The 15,462-nt window shown below is 53.0% G+C and overlaps 1 protein-coding gene across 3 annotated transcripts in view; it reads right to left on the reverse strand.

The window, feature by feature from the left end:
- Positions 1-9,306, reverse strand: part of WFDC1 (WAP four-disulfide core domain 1) — a 28,571-nt gene extending 19,265 nt beyond the window's left edge. The window contains exons 1-3 of one of the 3 annotated variants that reach the window (XM_053666756.1): positions 9,091-9,306; positions 6,743-6,970; positions 3,967-4,166 (exon numbers count right to left, since the gene is read on the reverse strand). In XM_053666756.1, coding sequence (XP_053522731.1) covers positions 3,967-4,166; positions 6,743-6,911 — 369 coding nt within the window. In that variant the 5' untranslated portion in view covers positions 6,912-6,970; positions 9,091-9,306. Of the gene's footprint in view, positions 1-3,966; positions 4,167-6,742; positions 6,971-9,090 lie in introns of those variants that run through there. The other 2 variants (XM_037142419.2, XM_037142418.2) reach the window with 2 other exon arrangements.
- Between the last annotated feature and the right edge of the window lie 6,156 nt (positions 9,307-15,462).

The raw sequence follows: 15,462 nt of genomic DNA on the forward strand, positions 1-15,462 counted from the left end.
AAAAGTAGTTCATGAAAAACTAAATTAAACCACAGTAAAGAAACAAATCATGGAGATAATAATGGAGTTAAATGCTGGGAAAGAGAAGTGAGGATGTCATGAAAACGTTTAAGGGAACTCTAAACATAGACCAGCGCTGAAAGGACCAGGGTGAAGCTGTTGGGACTCAGGAAATGAGGAGAGTGGAGGGGACGTGTGAACAGGTCCACGCCATCGCCTCTCCCACTCTCGCAACTTCGCAAAAAATAAAAGAGAGGTGTTAGAAGGCACTGGAGCCCACAGAAATAACAAGGGCTTCGGAGGAACACCAGTTTTGCACGGGCTGCTGGCTGCTGCAGGCTGTCGTGCTCACCAAAAGACACAGCTCTGGGCGGACTATGTGCAGAGGGGCGCGTGAGCAGGATATTCCCCGTGATCCTGGCTGCCGCAGTCCCTCGCTGTCCCCTCCTCTGGGCAGGCACCTCTGGGTAGCGTGCAAACTGCACAGACACTTCCTGCTGCCCTTCATGGGAGCTTAGAGGGCAAAGCAGACCCACGGCCGCAGCAACGTGCCTGGATCACTGGGCCACGCAGTCCCCAGGCTGACATGGCAATGGCAATGGGCGCCCCCTGGTGCATGTGCAGAGGGAATCCTGAGAGTGGATGCGTGGCCAGCTCCTGGCCTGGTGCACAGGACGTGCTCAGGAAAGACTTGTTGAGAGTTTCACTGAATGCCAGGAGAGAGAAGACCCAAACCCCAGCTCCCTGCAACTGACCCTGAGCTCCCATGAAAGGTCACTGGGCTACTTACAAACATTGCACTTCTGTCTTATCTAGCCTCATAAATATTTGGTTCTGCTTTTTGTTGTTTTAAACAGCGCAGATGTAGAGAGGGTGGCTCTTTGCCAGGCACGGAGCTGCAGGCTCTCCATGGTCTTCTCATTGGACTGCAAAGCAGTCACTCTGTTGCTGCAGATGAGGAAACTGAGGCTCAGAGAGGAGAAGCCTTCTCCTTACAAGCCTCCCATAGGGGTCGTGTGGGAACAGAAGGCAGTGTCGTCCTCTCTGGCACTGCCTCTGAGTCCTCCGGGCTGTAATTGTAACGCACGGGCATTCAGGAAGTTCCTCAGGGCCTGCTGTCCACTCTGTGGAGGGGCGGGGCTTGAGAAGGTGGGAGAGGACGGCCAATGCAGGGGGCGGACGGCCAGGGGGTGGTCAGTACTGACCACCAGCTCTCAGGTTACAGCCTTTGCCAGTGTCCATGGGCTGAAACTCCCGCTGGGGCTGGTTTCCAACTACCAATGGAAGGGTGCCGAATAAGGAGATGCAATAGCTCCTCAATAGCTACTATTTCCACCACACAGATACCATCAACATAAGTAATGTTGAGGAAGAATGAAATAAGTACAGAGTAAAATAGTTCTAATGAGTACTTCCTTTTTAAAATTTGAATCACAAATCTTACATTTATATGATTTTGTTGAGGGCTCTGTTTAACCCTCTGAGCGGGTCCACTCTGGCTTCAGCGAGTTGCGGGGCCCCTGGCCTCACCCCACCCTGACCTGCCCCATAACCCTCAAGGGCCCAGGGGTCTGCCTCAGCTTGGGGTGGGGGCTGTGGAGTCCACATGAGAAAGTCCCGTCTCTGAGTGTGTAGGGCTCGCTTCCTAGGACTCCCAGATTCCCTGCTGAACATTTGCTGGGAAGTTAGAATCAGAACTGAAAGGGCCCTGGAAGCCATCTGGTCCTCTGCCTTCATTTCCCAGGAAACAGCCTGAGGCCCAGAGAGGGCGGTGAGTAGCCCAAGGCTGCACAGCTCATCAGAAATGCTGCTGAGATGAATTCCTGGCCCCTGGCAAGCTCCGCCTCCTTATCAAGTCAGCAGCCTATTTTCCCCAAGGGTTTCTCGGAGACAGGTTCTTGGCACAAATCCCTCCTGGTCAGAGCACTGGGCAGGTATCGACGCTGTCAATAACCATGGAGAGTTCCAACCCAGTGAGGGGCACACTGGATGTGCGTGCATTGGACAGAGGGTGGCCAGGAGCAATTCAGTTTCTGAAGCCCATCCAGGCCTGTGTTCTTAAGGAGACTCCCCCCATCCCCTGTGCTCATCGTCCCCAGCCCCCACCCCCAGCCTCGACATTCCTCCCAGTGAGATGTCATCCTGTCTGCTCCTGCATCACCCCGGGACAAGGTAGAGATAAGACCAGATGACCTGTTGGAAATCTTTCCGCGGTCCCAAGTGCTAATGCCTGAGAGGATGAAATCGTCCTTTTGGGCCAGCAAAGAGCATGGGACAGTCAAACCCGAGAAGGCCTCTCCCCCTCCTTGCACACACAAGTCCTCTCCTGTAGTGAGGACAGCCCCCTCAGGGGCTCCGAGATGCACCGTTTCTGCCTCCACCCCTCAGTCCTCACGGAGTTCCAGGAAGACTTTCCAGGAACGCCATTCTGGCTAGGGCCTCACCTCCTCCGAAAGCCTTCTGTGACTATACCATCTCACACGAGCTCTCCTTGCCCTAAACACCCTACCATCCTTTTACACACGACTACTCTTTTCCACTCCCAATGGTCTCCTGCCTGACCTGTGGAATGTGAGCTCTGCGGGATGAGATTAGCCTCAGTGCAGGTTCATGCACTCCACCGTGCTCATTAAACAGCCCCTCTTCCTTGTCTCTATCTGGCAAACTCCTATGCATCCTCCAAAGCCCCAGGTTAAATGCCTCCAACCCTGGAAAACTCTGCCTAACTCCCCTGGGGCAGAGCTACATAGGTTCTTCTGTGCTTCCATTGCATTTGCCCATAGTTTCCCCACAAGAATGCACTGGATGCCAATTTACTGACAGGTACCTGGCAAGGTACCAGGAACACTACGCTAAATGAAACAGAATCAGGCTGTGCCCTGAGGAACCTCTATTCCACCTGGGAAGGCAAGCATCCCCTGGTTTCGCAATTATTTAATTAAACGTCATCCAGATGCACTGACTACTTCCCACACACTAAGAACTTCATGCATATCATCATTTAATGCCCACTCGTATGCACAGAGTGCTGGTGTTATTTCCTTGACCCTTCTATGCCTCCGTGCTCCCAGGGCAGGAGGACGGTCCTCCCCACTCCTGCCCTCTCCCCCAGTCCCCTTCCTGCTCTATTTCTCCTGTCAGCACTTGTCATCAAATGCACTAGGTTTTCCTTTTATTTCTCACTCGTTCTCAGGCTCTCCGACCATAATGTGAATTCCTGAAGACCGGGATCTGACGTCTGTGTCCCCACAGGCTAGGACACTGCCTGGTAAACAGTGGGGATCAAACACGCTTATTGAAGGAAATGCATCATTCTGTCATTTTCAAATGAGCAGATGAGGTCACTGGTGCTCAGAGAGGCCAAACGACTGGCCTGACGTCACATAGCTGGTGTGCAGCAGAGCCAGAGCTCAAACCAGATCCCCAGCTGCAGACACTGGCTGTGACAGAGGCCAGCCCTTTGTGCTGCCCTCACCTATCACCTGGCTGCTGCTCCCGCTGGACTGTGCCACCCTCTGGGGTGGGAGCTGGTGTCTCCATCTTGTACCCTCTGGACCCACCACAGTGCCTGGCCCAGAACAGTGCCCAGTAAAAGCTTTCTGAATAAGAAAGGAACTTCATGAATGCACAGTTACATTGCAAGAACCTCTGGTTACTGACTGTTGAGATGCAGCACTCCGTTTTAAGTCCCAGACTCAGGTGCTCTTTTGTCAGGAGAAAGTACACTTTGGTAGGCAAAAGCACTTCCCAGTCCCCTTGCACATTTTTTGGTGTTCTCGTTGCTTCTCTGCTTTCAGACAAGGAGTCCTTCGAAGGCACGAGTTCTGTCTGCCCACCACCCGACTTCAACACTCACAGATAAAGAAAGACACCCGCCCTGCCCGCCCACACGTGGGGGTTGCTTACAGAATGTACAGTGTCTGGGGACCTCTCATCCTTTCCCACCCTCCCCAGCCCGGCACTCACAGCACTTACGTGGGATTTCTTAGGCAGCCTCAAATGCAATGCCCGTTTCCAGATATTCTTGGCAGAAGTGGCTTCAAGGAGAAGAAGCAGAGAGCACAGAATCCAGACGACCTTCCTTCTGTTGCTGCCCATCCTGCAGCTGGTAGAAGGGGTTTCTTCCCAGACGTTCAGAAAAGAAGGGCCCTTTCCCCAGATGGGTCCTGTGAATGGGGAGCAGAAGTGTGCATACTCTGCTAGACTGTCTTAGCTCCATTTAACAGGGTCCCTCAGATCATGTGTCCATGCCCAGCACACGCCCCCCCCCTCCAACCCCACCCCCAGTGGTGGCCGCCCCCCTGGCTATTTTTAGTTTGCCCTATAACATCTGGCCCCAGAGATTCCAACCAGGCAGTGGTCAGCTGGCCGGCAGCGGGAGGAGGCACCTCCGCTTGCTTGGAGACGTGGCTGGGAGTGGCCCTGTCACATTGGGATAATGAGCACTTGCTTGCAGGCTGGGGCGGTCTCTCCAGAGGAGGTATGCCGGCTTCACAGCTGGGAGAGCTGGGTGGGTGGGGGTGGGCACACAGGGGAAGCAGCCCAGCAGGCTGGGTGGGGATTCTAGCTGCTGCCTCATCCAGATTTTGAGCTGGGCTGACAAACTGTCTGCCCACAAAAGCTTCTTAGAAAGACACTGCTGGATGGGGGCTGGCTGAGCGTGTGGCCTCGGGAAGATGACTTACCCCCTCCAACCCTGGGGCCCTCCTCTCTAATGCGGGCATGTGGACAGTTTCTCATGCGGACACGTGTGTTTCCTGGGAGAGTTCAATGAAACCGTGGTGTGAAGTGCTTCACATAGATCATCAGTGTTCTATAATGTCAGTGTGTGTGTGCTTTACACAGGGATCAGTATTTCACAAACTTTATAGTCCACCACCTGTTCACAGCAGCCCCAAGACAGGTACTGTTTTGATGCCCAGTTCACAGATGGGGAGACAGAGGAATATTGGTGTGAGGTCAGGCAGCTGGCAGCAGGGCGGATGCTCAACCCCAGGCCTGTCTGACCACGGTGACACACTGCCAGGGGAAGGGAAAGGGACCCAAGCTCTGGACTTAGAGGCACCTGGGCCAAGTCCCAGCTCAGCGTCCGTCTGTGTGACGCTGGGAAATTCTCATCTGCAACTGTTCCTCAGCTCTTTCGTCTGGAACACCAAGTCTGTGGTCATTTGTTATAGTGGCAGCAGGAAGCTCATCCACCCCAGAGTGGGATGTTGGCTCTACAAAGTCAAGTATCTGGGCCTTATTGCCTGCACCCCGGCGCCTTCCCCAGGGCCCGCCTGCATCAGCACTGAGTAAGTGCTGGCTAGGTCTCCATTTGTGCTTCCCTCTGTACATGGCACAGGGCTTGACATACAGTAGGTGATCAATAAATGCTCTTCAATTGAGATATCGGCTCTGCAGTAGTATTTGGACCACAGGCACCCTGGGTGTCCAGCAGTGACCCATCAGTTAATTTCTTGCCAACATTAACTTACAAAAATGACCCTTCAAAGTCTCGAGGGCAGCGAGGTGCCTCCTCCTGGAACGGAGCAGCACTGCAGGTTTTATGCGGAAGGAGAAAAACCTCTGAGAGGGGGACTGGCATAGAACAAGTTGACTCAGGAATGCAGCTACTGTCCTCTGAGCAGGGACAAGCAGGATCTGGTCAGACAGCCAGCCTGGGGACTCCCAGCTGCAGGTCCTGGTGGCAGCCAGGGTCTGGGGTCCAGCAGATTTCAAAGCCAGCAGCTCCTCCCAGCCTCCTGCCAAGCCTCAGAACTCTACGTTCTAAGTGGCAGAGGTCTTGGTTGTCTGAGCGCTGGTGACCTGGACTTGATCCCAAGCTTAGTGGGCTGTCCTCCTGTGAGTATGGCTCCCTGCAGATCTGTGGGCAAGGTTTCCTCTGGGAAAGCCTTGGGGTCAGCCAGGCCTTTCATCCGCTCCATTCTGAGGGCCTGTGGTGAGGCCTGCCTGCTGGACTCTGACAGCTGCCGCCTGCCTAAGGCTTCCCACCCTCCGAAAAGGGAGGAAAACATAAACAGCACAAGTGGTTAGGGGCCTCACTCTAAGGAGCAGAGGACATGGCTCCCGGTCACAGGCTCTCAGGATAAGTCCCCCCCTCCACTCCTGATGAAGCTCCCCACCTGATCACAAAGGCTTTGCGCTCCTTCCTCAGGGAGGCAAAACATTTTCTTTCATGGTGTGCTCTAGGAGAGGGGGACAGGGTAGCATTGACTCACACTTCACACTAAAGTGTGAATGACTTCCAGTAGAAGGAAAAATAGAGACAAAAGGAGGAACAGAATTCATTCATTCATTTCTTCCAACATTTGAATGCCTACTATGTGCAAGGCCTACAGATACCAGAGAAAGCAAAACCAAGCCCAGCCTCTGCGTTTATGGGACTTCAAATATGTTTAATAAACACTTAGATGGCTTTTCTTTGTGTGTATGTTTTTTTTTTTGTTGGTGGTACCAGACAGTTTCAAGTGCTTTAAAAATATTTGCTCATCTAACCCATCGCAACTCTGTTAGCTAGGTACTCTTACTATCCCCATTTCACTACAGAGAAACTGAGGGTCACAGAAATGAACAACTGTCCAACTATATGCAGCTGACAATTGGCAGAGCTGGGATTCAACTCAGACATTCACTTTTGGAGCCTGCGCTCAAAGCCATCATGACACCGTGAGTCCGAGGGACAGCTGAGTTCCGGCGAGAAAGTACAGCCTGCGGAGCTGACCTAGTCAGAGGGCCATACCTGAGGGCAGAACGTCAAAGCTGGAGCAAGAATGGGTTCTCAGTTCCAGCCGACCAGGGTAGAATGCCCCGTCGGGGGGAGTGAGCGGGGGCAGGCCGCCGACCCTCGCTGTGGGCTGAGCTCTGTGGCTCAGTGGCTTGGTGCCTCGGTGGCTCAGTGGTGCCAGCATCCAGATCAGGCCACTTCCTCTTCAAGCCCCGGCACAGTTGCCTGTCCGGATGCCTTCCTCTATTACAAAATAGTAAAAATATTTTAAATGCTTTATTGCTCTTTTTTTATCAATGTTCATTAATTTAAAAAAAAAGACAAAAGCAGTACTGAGGAGGGGTAGTAAGAAGCTAGGAAAATTCCACGGCAAGTAGAATGAGGAAAGTGAGACAGATATCTGAACAAACTGGCCAAGCAATTTACCACCAGATGCAGAAAAAGCCCCGGGTGCCTAGCAACAGGCAAAACTGGCTGGATCTGAGCCCCAGGGTGGCCGTTCCCACTTGGACACATCAATGGTCAAGCGATGGCAAAGTGGTTCAGACCCCATGACCTTAACTCCCCAGAGATAACATCCAGGCCTCAGTTGTATTTCAGCTGCAGGCCCAGAAAAGCAGCAAAACCAGGCCAGCAGCTAATGACCCCCTGCCCTGGACTGACCTATCAGTGCACACCCTGGCCCTGAAAGGGCGCACTGGAGAACAGATGAATAGTCTATTGAAATCTCCTCCAAGACCTTTCTTAAACTCCCAGCCTTTAGAAACCCTCAAAACACAGGATCCAGCAGGTGCTCTCCCTCCCTTTCTCGATTCCTCCTCTCCTCCCCCCACAGGGGAGCATCTCCTAAACTCTAAGGGACCCCACCAGACTTGCAACCGGGGAGCAATGGGCAGCGGCAGCTCATCCCAGGCTACCCCCCTGAACCTGCCCCCGGGGCCCGCTTTCTCTGACTCTCCAGCGAGCTGACTGCAGCCCCCCTTGGCTCACGTTGTTCCCACAAGGTTCCTAGAGCCAAAGCAGCCCCGCCCAGTCTCTCTCCTGTGCTTCTCCCATCCTAGGCCCTTCCTTTCTTGTTTTGCTGTCCCCAGCTTTAATTAAACGTCCTCTTCAAATCACCTGGATTCCACCCAGTGATTCCACTGCTGGGAATATACCCTAAGAATCCAGAAACACCAATTCGAAAGAACTTAACGCACCCTGATGTTTATGGAGGCATTATTTACAATGGTCAACTGTTGGAAACAGCCTAAATGCCCATCAGTAGCTGAATGGATTAAATAACTGTGATTCATCTACACAGTGGAATACTACACAGCAGGAAGAAAGAAGGAGTCCCTACCTTATGTGATGGCATGGATGGAGCTGGAGACTATTATGCTAAGTGAAATAAGCCAGGCAGTGAAAGATAAATACCACATGATCTCACCTATAAGAAGAATCTAATGAATAAAATAAACTAATGAGCAAATCAGAACCAGAGACATGGAAACAGGGAACAGACTGACAGTGACCAGAGGGGAGGGATGAGGGAGATAATGATGGAAAGAAGGGGAAGGGACTGGTCAAAGAACATGAATGAATGACCCACGGACATGGACAAAGGTGCGAGGATGGACTGTGGGGGTGGGCTGGGCGGAGAAGGGTGAAGGGGGAAAAATTGGGATAACTGTAATAGAATAAATAAGAATATAATTTTTAAAAAACTTTAAACAAGTAAAAAATTTAAAATAAAAGCCAAAAGAAAATCCCCTGGGCTCGTGTCATAAGATCTTTCCTGCATGAAATCAAGAACCCGTACACTGCCAGCCAGCCAGCCCTGCTAAGGGTCTGATCCCCTTTCCAGTAATAATACAAGCTGGATTATGTTTTTTTCTTCTGATTTTAAGAGAAATTAAAACACTTTCCTCGGCCTCTGAGAGCCTTGTGGGCCCTGGCAGCGTGCCTCTGTGCCTGTGGGGGAAGACAGCCCGGGCCCCCAGATGCTGGGGAGCCTCAGGCAGGCCTTTGCACTCTTGGAGCCGGAAAGCAGGGCGGGGGGTGTGGGGGTGTGGGGGGAGGGGTGTATGGAACATAGGTCTGCCAGGCCCCGGGGAGGTGCTGTGTTCTCTGCAGGTCCCTCCTCCCCGTATAATCTGCAAGAGCGGGCTGGGGTTGTTGGTGGAAAACTGCCCCGGAGTTGCACAATCAGCCTCCAGAACCTCGGAGCCCAGCTCTGCTCCAGGCTGTGAATGAAAGCAGATGTGCACTGGGCCACCTGATTCCTGGAGAGCCAGACCCTGACCTCGGTTCACCCCCCCGCCCCCCCCCCCCGACATCCTATCACCGACCTCTACGTGGTGTCTGGCTCCCCCTTAACTCACAGCTGCAGTCCTCCCAGCCAGGGAACTCCAAGCTTCTTTCTCTGACTCCAGTTCCAGCACCAGTGAGCCCACTGGCCTCCTCCTGACCTGGCCAGTGGGGGCCAAATTCTTGAGAAACTGACCTCTCGGCTCTGGCCAATGTGACCTCCCACGGGCTGAAAGGTCAGGTTTGAAGGTGACCTGGTTCTCCGCCCCCTTCTCCCATGTGAGGGCCCAAGCTGTCAGCAGACTCAGGTCCTTCCAGCAGCCGAGCCAGGTCACTGGGCTTCTCTGGGTTTTTTTCTCTCCAGGACTTGGACCCATGCCAAAGTGGGTTTTGACTAGTCCACTTGTTTTTATTTTTTTTCCCAAAGCAAATCTGATTGTGAGCCACCGACGACTGCCGCCACCCCACCCTGGCTCCATTCCACCTCCCAAGCCGAATACCTTGCCTTGGCTGTGTTGAGACGAAGGTAAAAATGCACAATCTATAGTCGACTTCATATGGTCACTTCAGTCAACTGGGCTGCACAGTTAGCATTGCCTGCAGGAGTTTCGACAACACCCACACGGACCGGAACACCCCCTGGGGGGCCAGGGTGCTGACCGTCGGTGTCACCGACATAACTCCAGCCGGGTCTGCACACTCCATAGTAGAGACCTGCCATCCAAACAGAGCAGGCGGCAGGCAAACGGGGTGACATGCGACCCACTGGTGGACTTGGGTCGGAGGGCATCGAAGTTTCTGTAGTGTTCTCGGTTTGTGTTACATCCAAATAGGGACATAAAAAATTAAAGGGGCAGCATGTATAAAGAATTCTTGCAACTCAGCCACAAGAAGACAAACGACCCAATTTAAAAATGGGCAAAGGACTTGAGTAGGCATTTTCTCCAAAGAAGATATACGGATGCCAATAAACACATGAAAAGATGTTCCACCCCCCAGATGACAGAGGAATGCAAATTGAAGCCGCAGGGAGAAAGCACCTTCCGCCCACGGGGGGGGGGGGGGGGGTGGCGAGCATTAAAAAACAAACAAACAAACAGTAAATAACAAGGCCGGGCCAGGATGTGGAAAAACTGACCCCTGCCTGCACACTGCTAGAGGGAATGTAAAATGGGGCATCCTCTGTGGAAAACAGTCTTGCATTTCCTCAGAAATTTAAACATAGAATTACCACACGACCCAGCCATTCCACTGCTAGGTATGCGCCCGAAGTAGCTGAAAACGGGAGTTCAAACAAACCTTGTAAACAGACGTTCATAGCAGCACTGTTTACAAAGCCCCAAAGTTGAAACACCCAAATGTCCACCAAAAGATGAATGAATCAACAGATGCTTATAGAGCCATGTGACATAGAAAAAGCGAAGCCATAAGAAGGAGTGAAGAACTGATTCACACCGTAACACGGATGAGCCTCGGGAACATGAGAGGTGAAGGAAGTCAGACACGCACGAAGTGTCCAGGGCGGGCAGAGCCGCAGAGGCGGGAGGCAGAGGAGAGCTCTGGGCGGGCTGAGGGTGTGCGACAGTGGGCAGTGACCACGTGGGTGTGGGTTTCCTTGGGGGTGAGAACGTTCTGGAACGAGGCAGAGGTGGTGGTTGCACAGCACTGCAAATGCACTAAATGCCACTGAACTGAACATTTTAAAGTGGTTCATTTTTTAAGGTGAATTTTACCTCAGTAAAGTAGAAACAACTAAAAGGACCAGGTAAGGAGAAACCAATTCCAGTTTTGACCACCAAGATACCTGCAGAGCCGGTTCTTTCGGCAGATGGCTCGACCCTCTGCTTACTGACCACTCCCTCATTCCCTTCTGCCTCTGTGGTCCTGATGATGGCTCAAGGTCGACCTCATGGGGGGGTCAAGGTCAGACAATCAAGGGAGAGGCTGACACGGGCTCCACAAAACCTGAGCCAGGCAAAACCATCCAAGATGTTGTTGGACAAGAACGTCATTTTAAAAAAAGAACAAAAACAAAACCTCAGCTCCCCAAAATGTGGATATGAGAACAGGCCCCTCTGCTGATGTCTGGTCTGGGAGGTGAGCTGCAGACTTCACAATCTTTCCCCAGAGGAACGTCTTAGCTTACCAGGGAAGTGAGTGTTTCCCACGTTCCCCCCGCCTCATGCTTTGCTGGAGCGTTCGCCAGTGCAGAAGGCCCTGTGATGGAAAATCACAGGGGGTGGGGGTGGGCGTGGTGAGGGTCCTGGGCCCTGGCACGGGTTCTGGTACACAGTGGGACCCGGATAAACGTCGAGAGAAATCCCCTGTATCACAAAGGGGGATGGTCCAGGGGGCAAGGGTAGGGGGTTGGGGGTATGGAGACACAGGCCAAAAAAACAGGTAAATTGTGCTAAATGCAGTAAGGACGCAAAAGTCCGAGTAAGTGATTATGGGAAACCCCCCTTCAGAGAGAGCGGTGAGGAGCTGTGACCAGAGAATGACAACGAAACTCAGAGATGAGGAGCCCCACAAGCTGAGCGGGAGGGTGTGGTGGGAAGAATTTTCCAGGCAGGGCCACTGACTCCGCCCCAATCCCGCTGGATTGGAAGGTTACGAGGGTCTTGGAAGGTAGAGAGAAGGCTCTTACCATATCCAGAGAAGACAGGAGGATTTGGAGTAAAGGGTGGTGAGAACAGGATTTCAAAGAGCGATCACCTAGTGATGAGGGTGGCTGACTCCCCTACAGCCTAACTCCCAATGATTAGCCTAAGCCATCATGTATTCACAACCCCCTCAGTGGGGATTGGTTCAAAACTGAGTCTGTCATCTCATCTGGACCAGTGAGGCATGAGGGGCAATCAGGTGAGGTGCTTCTGGGAAAGTGGTCCTCATACCGGGGAGACATGCTAGAAAGTGATGGTTTCTCTGCTCATTAGGTTGTGATGCCAGGGTCTGCAGCAGCCATTCTGTCACCATGAAGAGAGTTGGTCGAAGAGTGAAGCCTACACTGCAATGGCAGCATGGAAAATAAAACCTGAATCTTGCCCTGGCTGGTGTGGCTCAGTGGACTGAGTTCCGGCCTGCAAACCCAAGGTTCAAGGGTTCGATTACCAGTCAGAGCATATGCCTGGGTTCCGGGCCAGGTCCCCAGTAAGGGGTGCACAAGAGGCAACCACACATTGATGTTCTCTCCCTCTCTTTCTCCCTCATTCCCCTCTTTCTAAAGTAAATAAATAAAATATTAAAAGAAAAAACAGTCCTTGGTGACATTGCTAAGCTACTAAATTTAGTCCGTTTGGGAGCCGTCCTACCTCTGGGCTTCTTGTTACAGAGGACAACTAATCTTCCTTAAGTTTAAACCATTTCAAATGGAGGTTTTTGTTACTGACCACCAAACACATCCTGACTGATACACAACTTCGAGTCCCGCCTGGCTAGTGAGCATCTATGAAACCAGAAGCTAAAGGAAAATGATGGTGGGGGAGACTCACATTCCTGGAGCATATGCAGATGCCATATTCTACATGACAGGCATCTTACATAGGCTTCTCCTGAAGCCTTGGACCAGCCCTTTGAGGCAGCTACTATGATACCGCTCCACTTAACAGAAGCGCAAACTGAGGTTGAGAGGTGAAGACACTTGCCTGATCCCAAATGGTGGGACTGGGATGTGAACCCAGGTCTGCGGTGGCACTCGGCCAGCCTGCTCCCCGGGGGCAGTGATGGCACTGCCTGGCCAGGGAGGGGTCTCAGCTGCGTGGAGCCATCATTCTCTGCGAATATCTGTCATTGCCTAAGAGCGGAGGACGGCCATCTGCCCCATGGCCGGCAGCCTGCCAGAGCCAACAGCCCACCCGAGAGAGAGACTGGGGGCCTGACTGGGTTCCACTGGACTACGGGGAAACCGTGGTCACAACCCACGGAGTCGTTCCACTCGAGCCCATCCCTCTCTTCCCTGGCGGACAGTGAGTCCGGCAGCCACTTGGTCGAGAGCAGCAGACTCTGAGGTTCCTGCCGCCCTGCCCGGCAGGGTCCTCCGAGGGCACTTTACCTTGGCGAGAGTTTGCAAAAGCGGGAGAGAAAGAATCCTAGACCTTTACTGGCAGCGCCTAGTGCGCGTAAATCTGTCTCTTGGCAAAAACAAGCTGTCCCGTCATAAATCCCGTGACGGGCACATAAATTCGGAAAGCCGCTTCTGCCTGCTGGGCACATCGGGCCACGGCCCTGGCCGGCAGGGGACAGTCCACTGCTCAGGCCCACTCTCCCACCCTGCTCTTCCTCCATCCCCTCAAGAAGCAGCCCTCAAATACTGAACTTTCATTTATTTTCCTTATCACAAAGGCACAGGATTTGTATCATTAGAAGTGATGACGGATATTTCAAACAGAGGGGATTAAAGCACAACATGGTTACACAGGCTACAGAAAGGCTGAGAAACCAAGCAAGGACAGTGAGGCGACCCAGAGATTAACAACAGCCAGGAGCAGCTGCCTCGGCCCCAAGACAGTGGGGACAAAGAGAGGGGATGGTGCTTTTCAGGGTGGTCCAGGATCTGGGGTCACCCAGAAGCCCTCTAACCACAGGAAGGCCACCTGGTGACCCTGGAGCCACAAGGGAGACAGCCACTGCTGACGGCCCTGTCCAAGGCACAGAGATGAGGGCAACACCCTGGCTTCTCCCTTCCTCCTGCCTTCCAGCCCCCCCGTCAGGGCCTCCCACTGGCTGAGCCCAGACACAGGAGTTGGGAGCCTGCTGCCTGTGGGAGCCGGTCCCTTGGTAGCGTCTTCCAGGCGGAAGAGGGTGGATCTGGGGCGAACAGGCCCGGGACCAGCACAGGTAGTCCTTGCAAAACCACTCCCACCACACAGTGACTGCTCCATTTTCTCCCTTCCCTTGCTCCTCTTTCCTTCTGGGTTCCAATCAAAAGCTGATAGAACCCAAAGCAATGGCAGAAAAGCTTCCGTTCATTTGTAAGCTCACTGAGCACCTACTATGAACCAGGAACCCCTTTCTTCAATCAGAGCAGCTTTGATTGTTTCCACTGTCGTCAGCTCACTGCACGAGGACAAGTTAGGGACAAGCACTGAGCAACTTGACCCAGCACGGCCCCTTCCCCCTCATCTTCTCAGTTTTTACTTCCTACCCCTGGATAAAACTTGGCAGCGTTCATAACTTTTGGGGAAGGAAGTCATCGTTGGTCATAAAAACAGCTTCTTACGTATTGTTAAGTCCTGCCCAGTGTAACATTGAAACTGTAGGTTTACCTGAGTTTGCATGTCCTCCCCTCCCTCCTCCTGAGACTCCCGTCCGTCCTGGAGGTGAGGAACGTAGCATTTCAGCACTGTCTCTATTTTTTACCTCCGCCTCCCGTCCCATTGGCCAGCGGCTGTTAGGGCCTCTCTGGAGACGGAGCAGGCGATGCAGGGAGATGTGAGGAGCAGAAAAGGCCTTTCTTGGAAGGTCGATCGATGGTCGGAACCTCCGTCTCCGGCTCCCTGGTGTGGGTGCAGTTCACTGTCCAGCTTCTCGCCTGAGGGTCCTCCTGACTTCTTCCCACTGAGCTCAGTGGCCATGTCGCCAACTTCCCACCCACATGCCCATTCCGGTGCTAGCCAACTGAGTTGGGACCCCCACCTTTGCACCCACTGGCCTGAGGTGCCCTCTGGCCATGCAGAGAGTCCTGCTGGAAAAGTGAGGGAACGGATGCCCTGGGAGCAGCCACTTCCTGTAACGGACTCTCCAGCTCCCTTGTCCCCGGGTGGGGACAGCGAGGGGACAAGCGACTCAGGAATGTGTCACCCTGCCCGTCTCCCAGAGGCCCTGTCTGGATCAGCCTCCGGGCGCCCACAGTGGTGAATGGTGGACTGTGCCCCCGTTTTGATCCCATTTTCTCACATCTTTGCTAATACTCCCTGGGGTCACCTCCCACCCTGGGGTCACCGCCCACCCTGGGGTCACCGCCCACCTAAGCTACTGGCACTCGAATAGCTAGCTGTCTAAAGCTGCTCAGGAGAACACAAATGAAGGCGGTCTCACCCCTGATGGGAAAGCCTCGTGGACAAGCGCCTGTGAATCAGGACGACCCTCAGGGGCTGCTGCCTTTCAAGGTGACCGGACGTGGTCCATGCTGAATGCCCCCAAACCCTCAGCCCTCAGCATTCATGAGTCCCTGACGCCAGCCCCCCCCTGTAAATGTTTTTGTGTGTGACCCATTATCAGCCCCCTCCCCATGTAAAATTGTCTGAGAGAATCCCTTTTTTAAATTTTTTATTTTAAATATTTTATTTATTTTAATTTTTATACAGAGGGGAAAGGAGGAAGAAAGAGAGACAGAAACATCGAAGTGTGGTTGCCTCTCACGTGGCCCCCACTGGGGACCTGGCCTGCAACCCAGGCATGTGCCCTAGACTGGGAATCAAACTGGTGACCCGTGGTTCTGCAGCCCA

The sequence above is a fragment of the Artibeus jamaicensis genome, unplaced genomic scaffold, assembly GCF_021234435.1.
Source record: "Artibeus jamaicensis isolate MK-2021 breed Jamaican fruit bat unplaced genomic scaffold, CSHL_Jam_final contig_464, whole genome shotgun sequence".
In the NCBI taxonomy this organism is placed as follows: domain Eukaryota; kingdom Metazoa; phylum Chordata; class Mammalia; order Chiroptera; family Phyllostomidae; genus Artibeus; species Artibeus jamaicensis.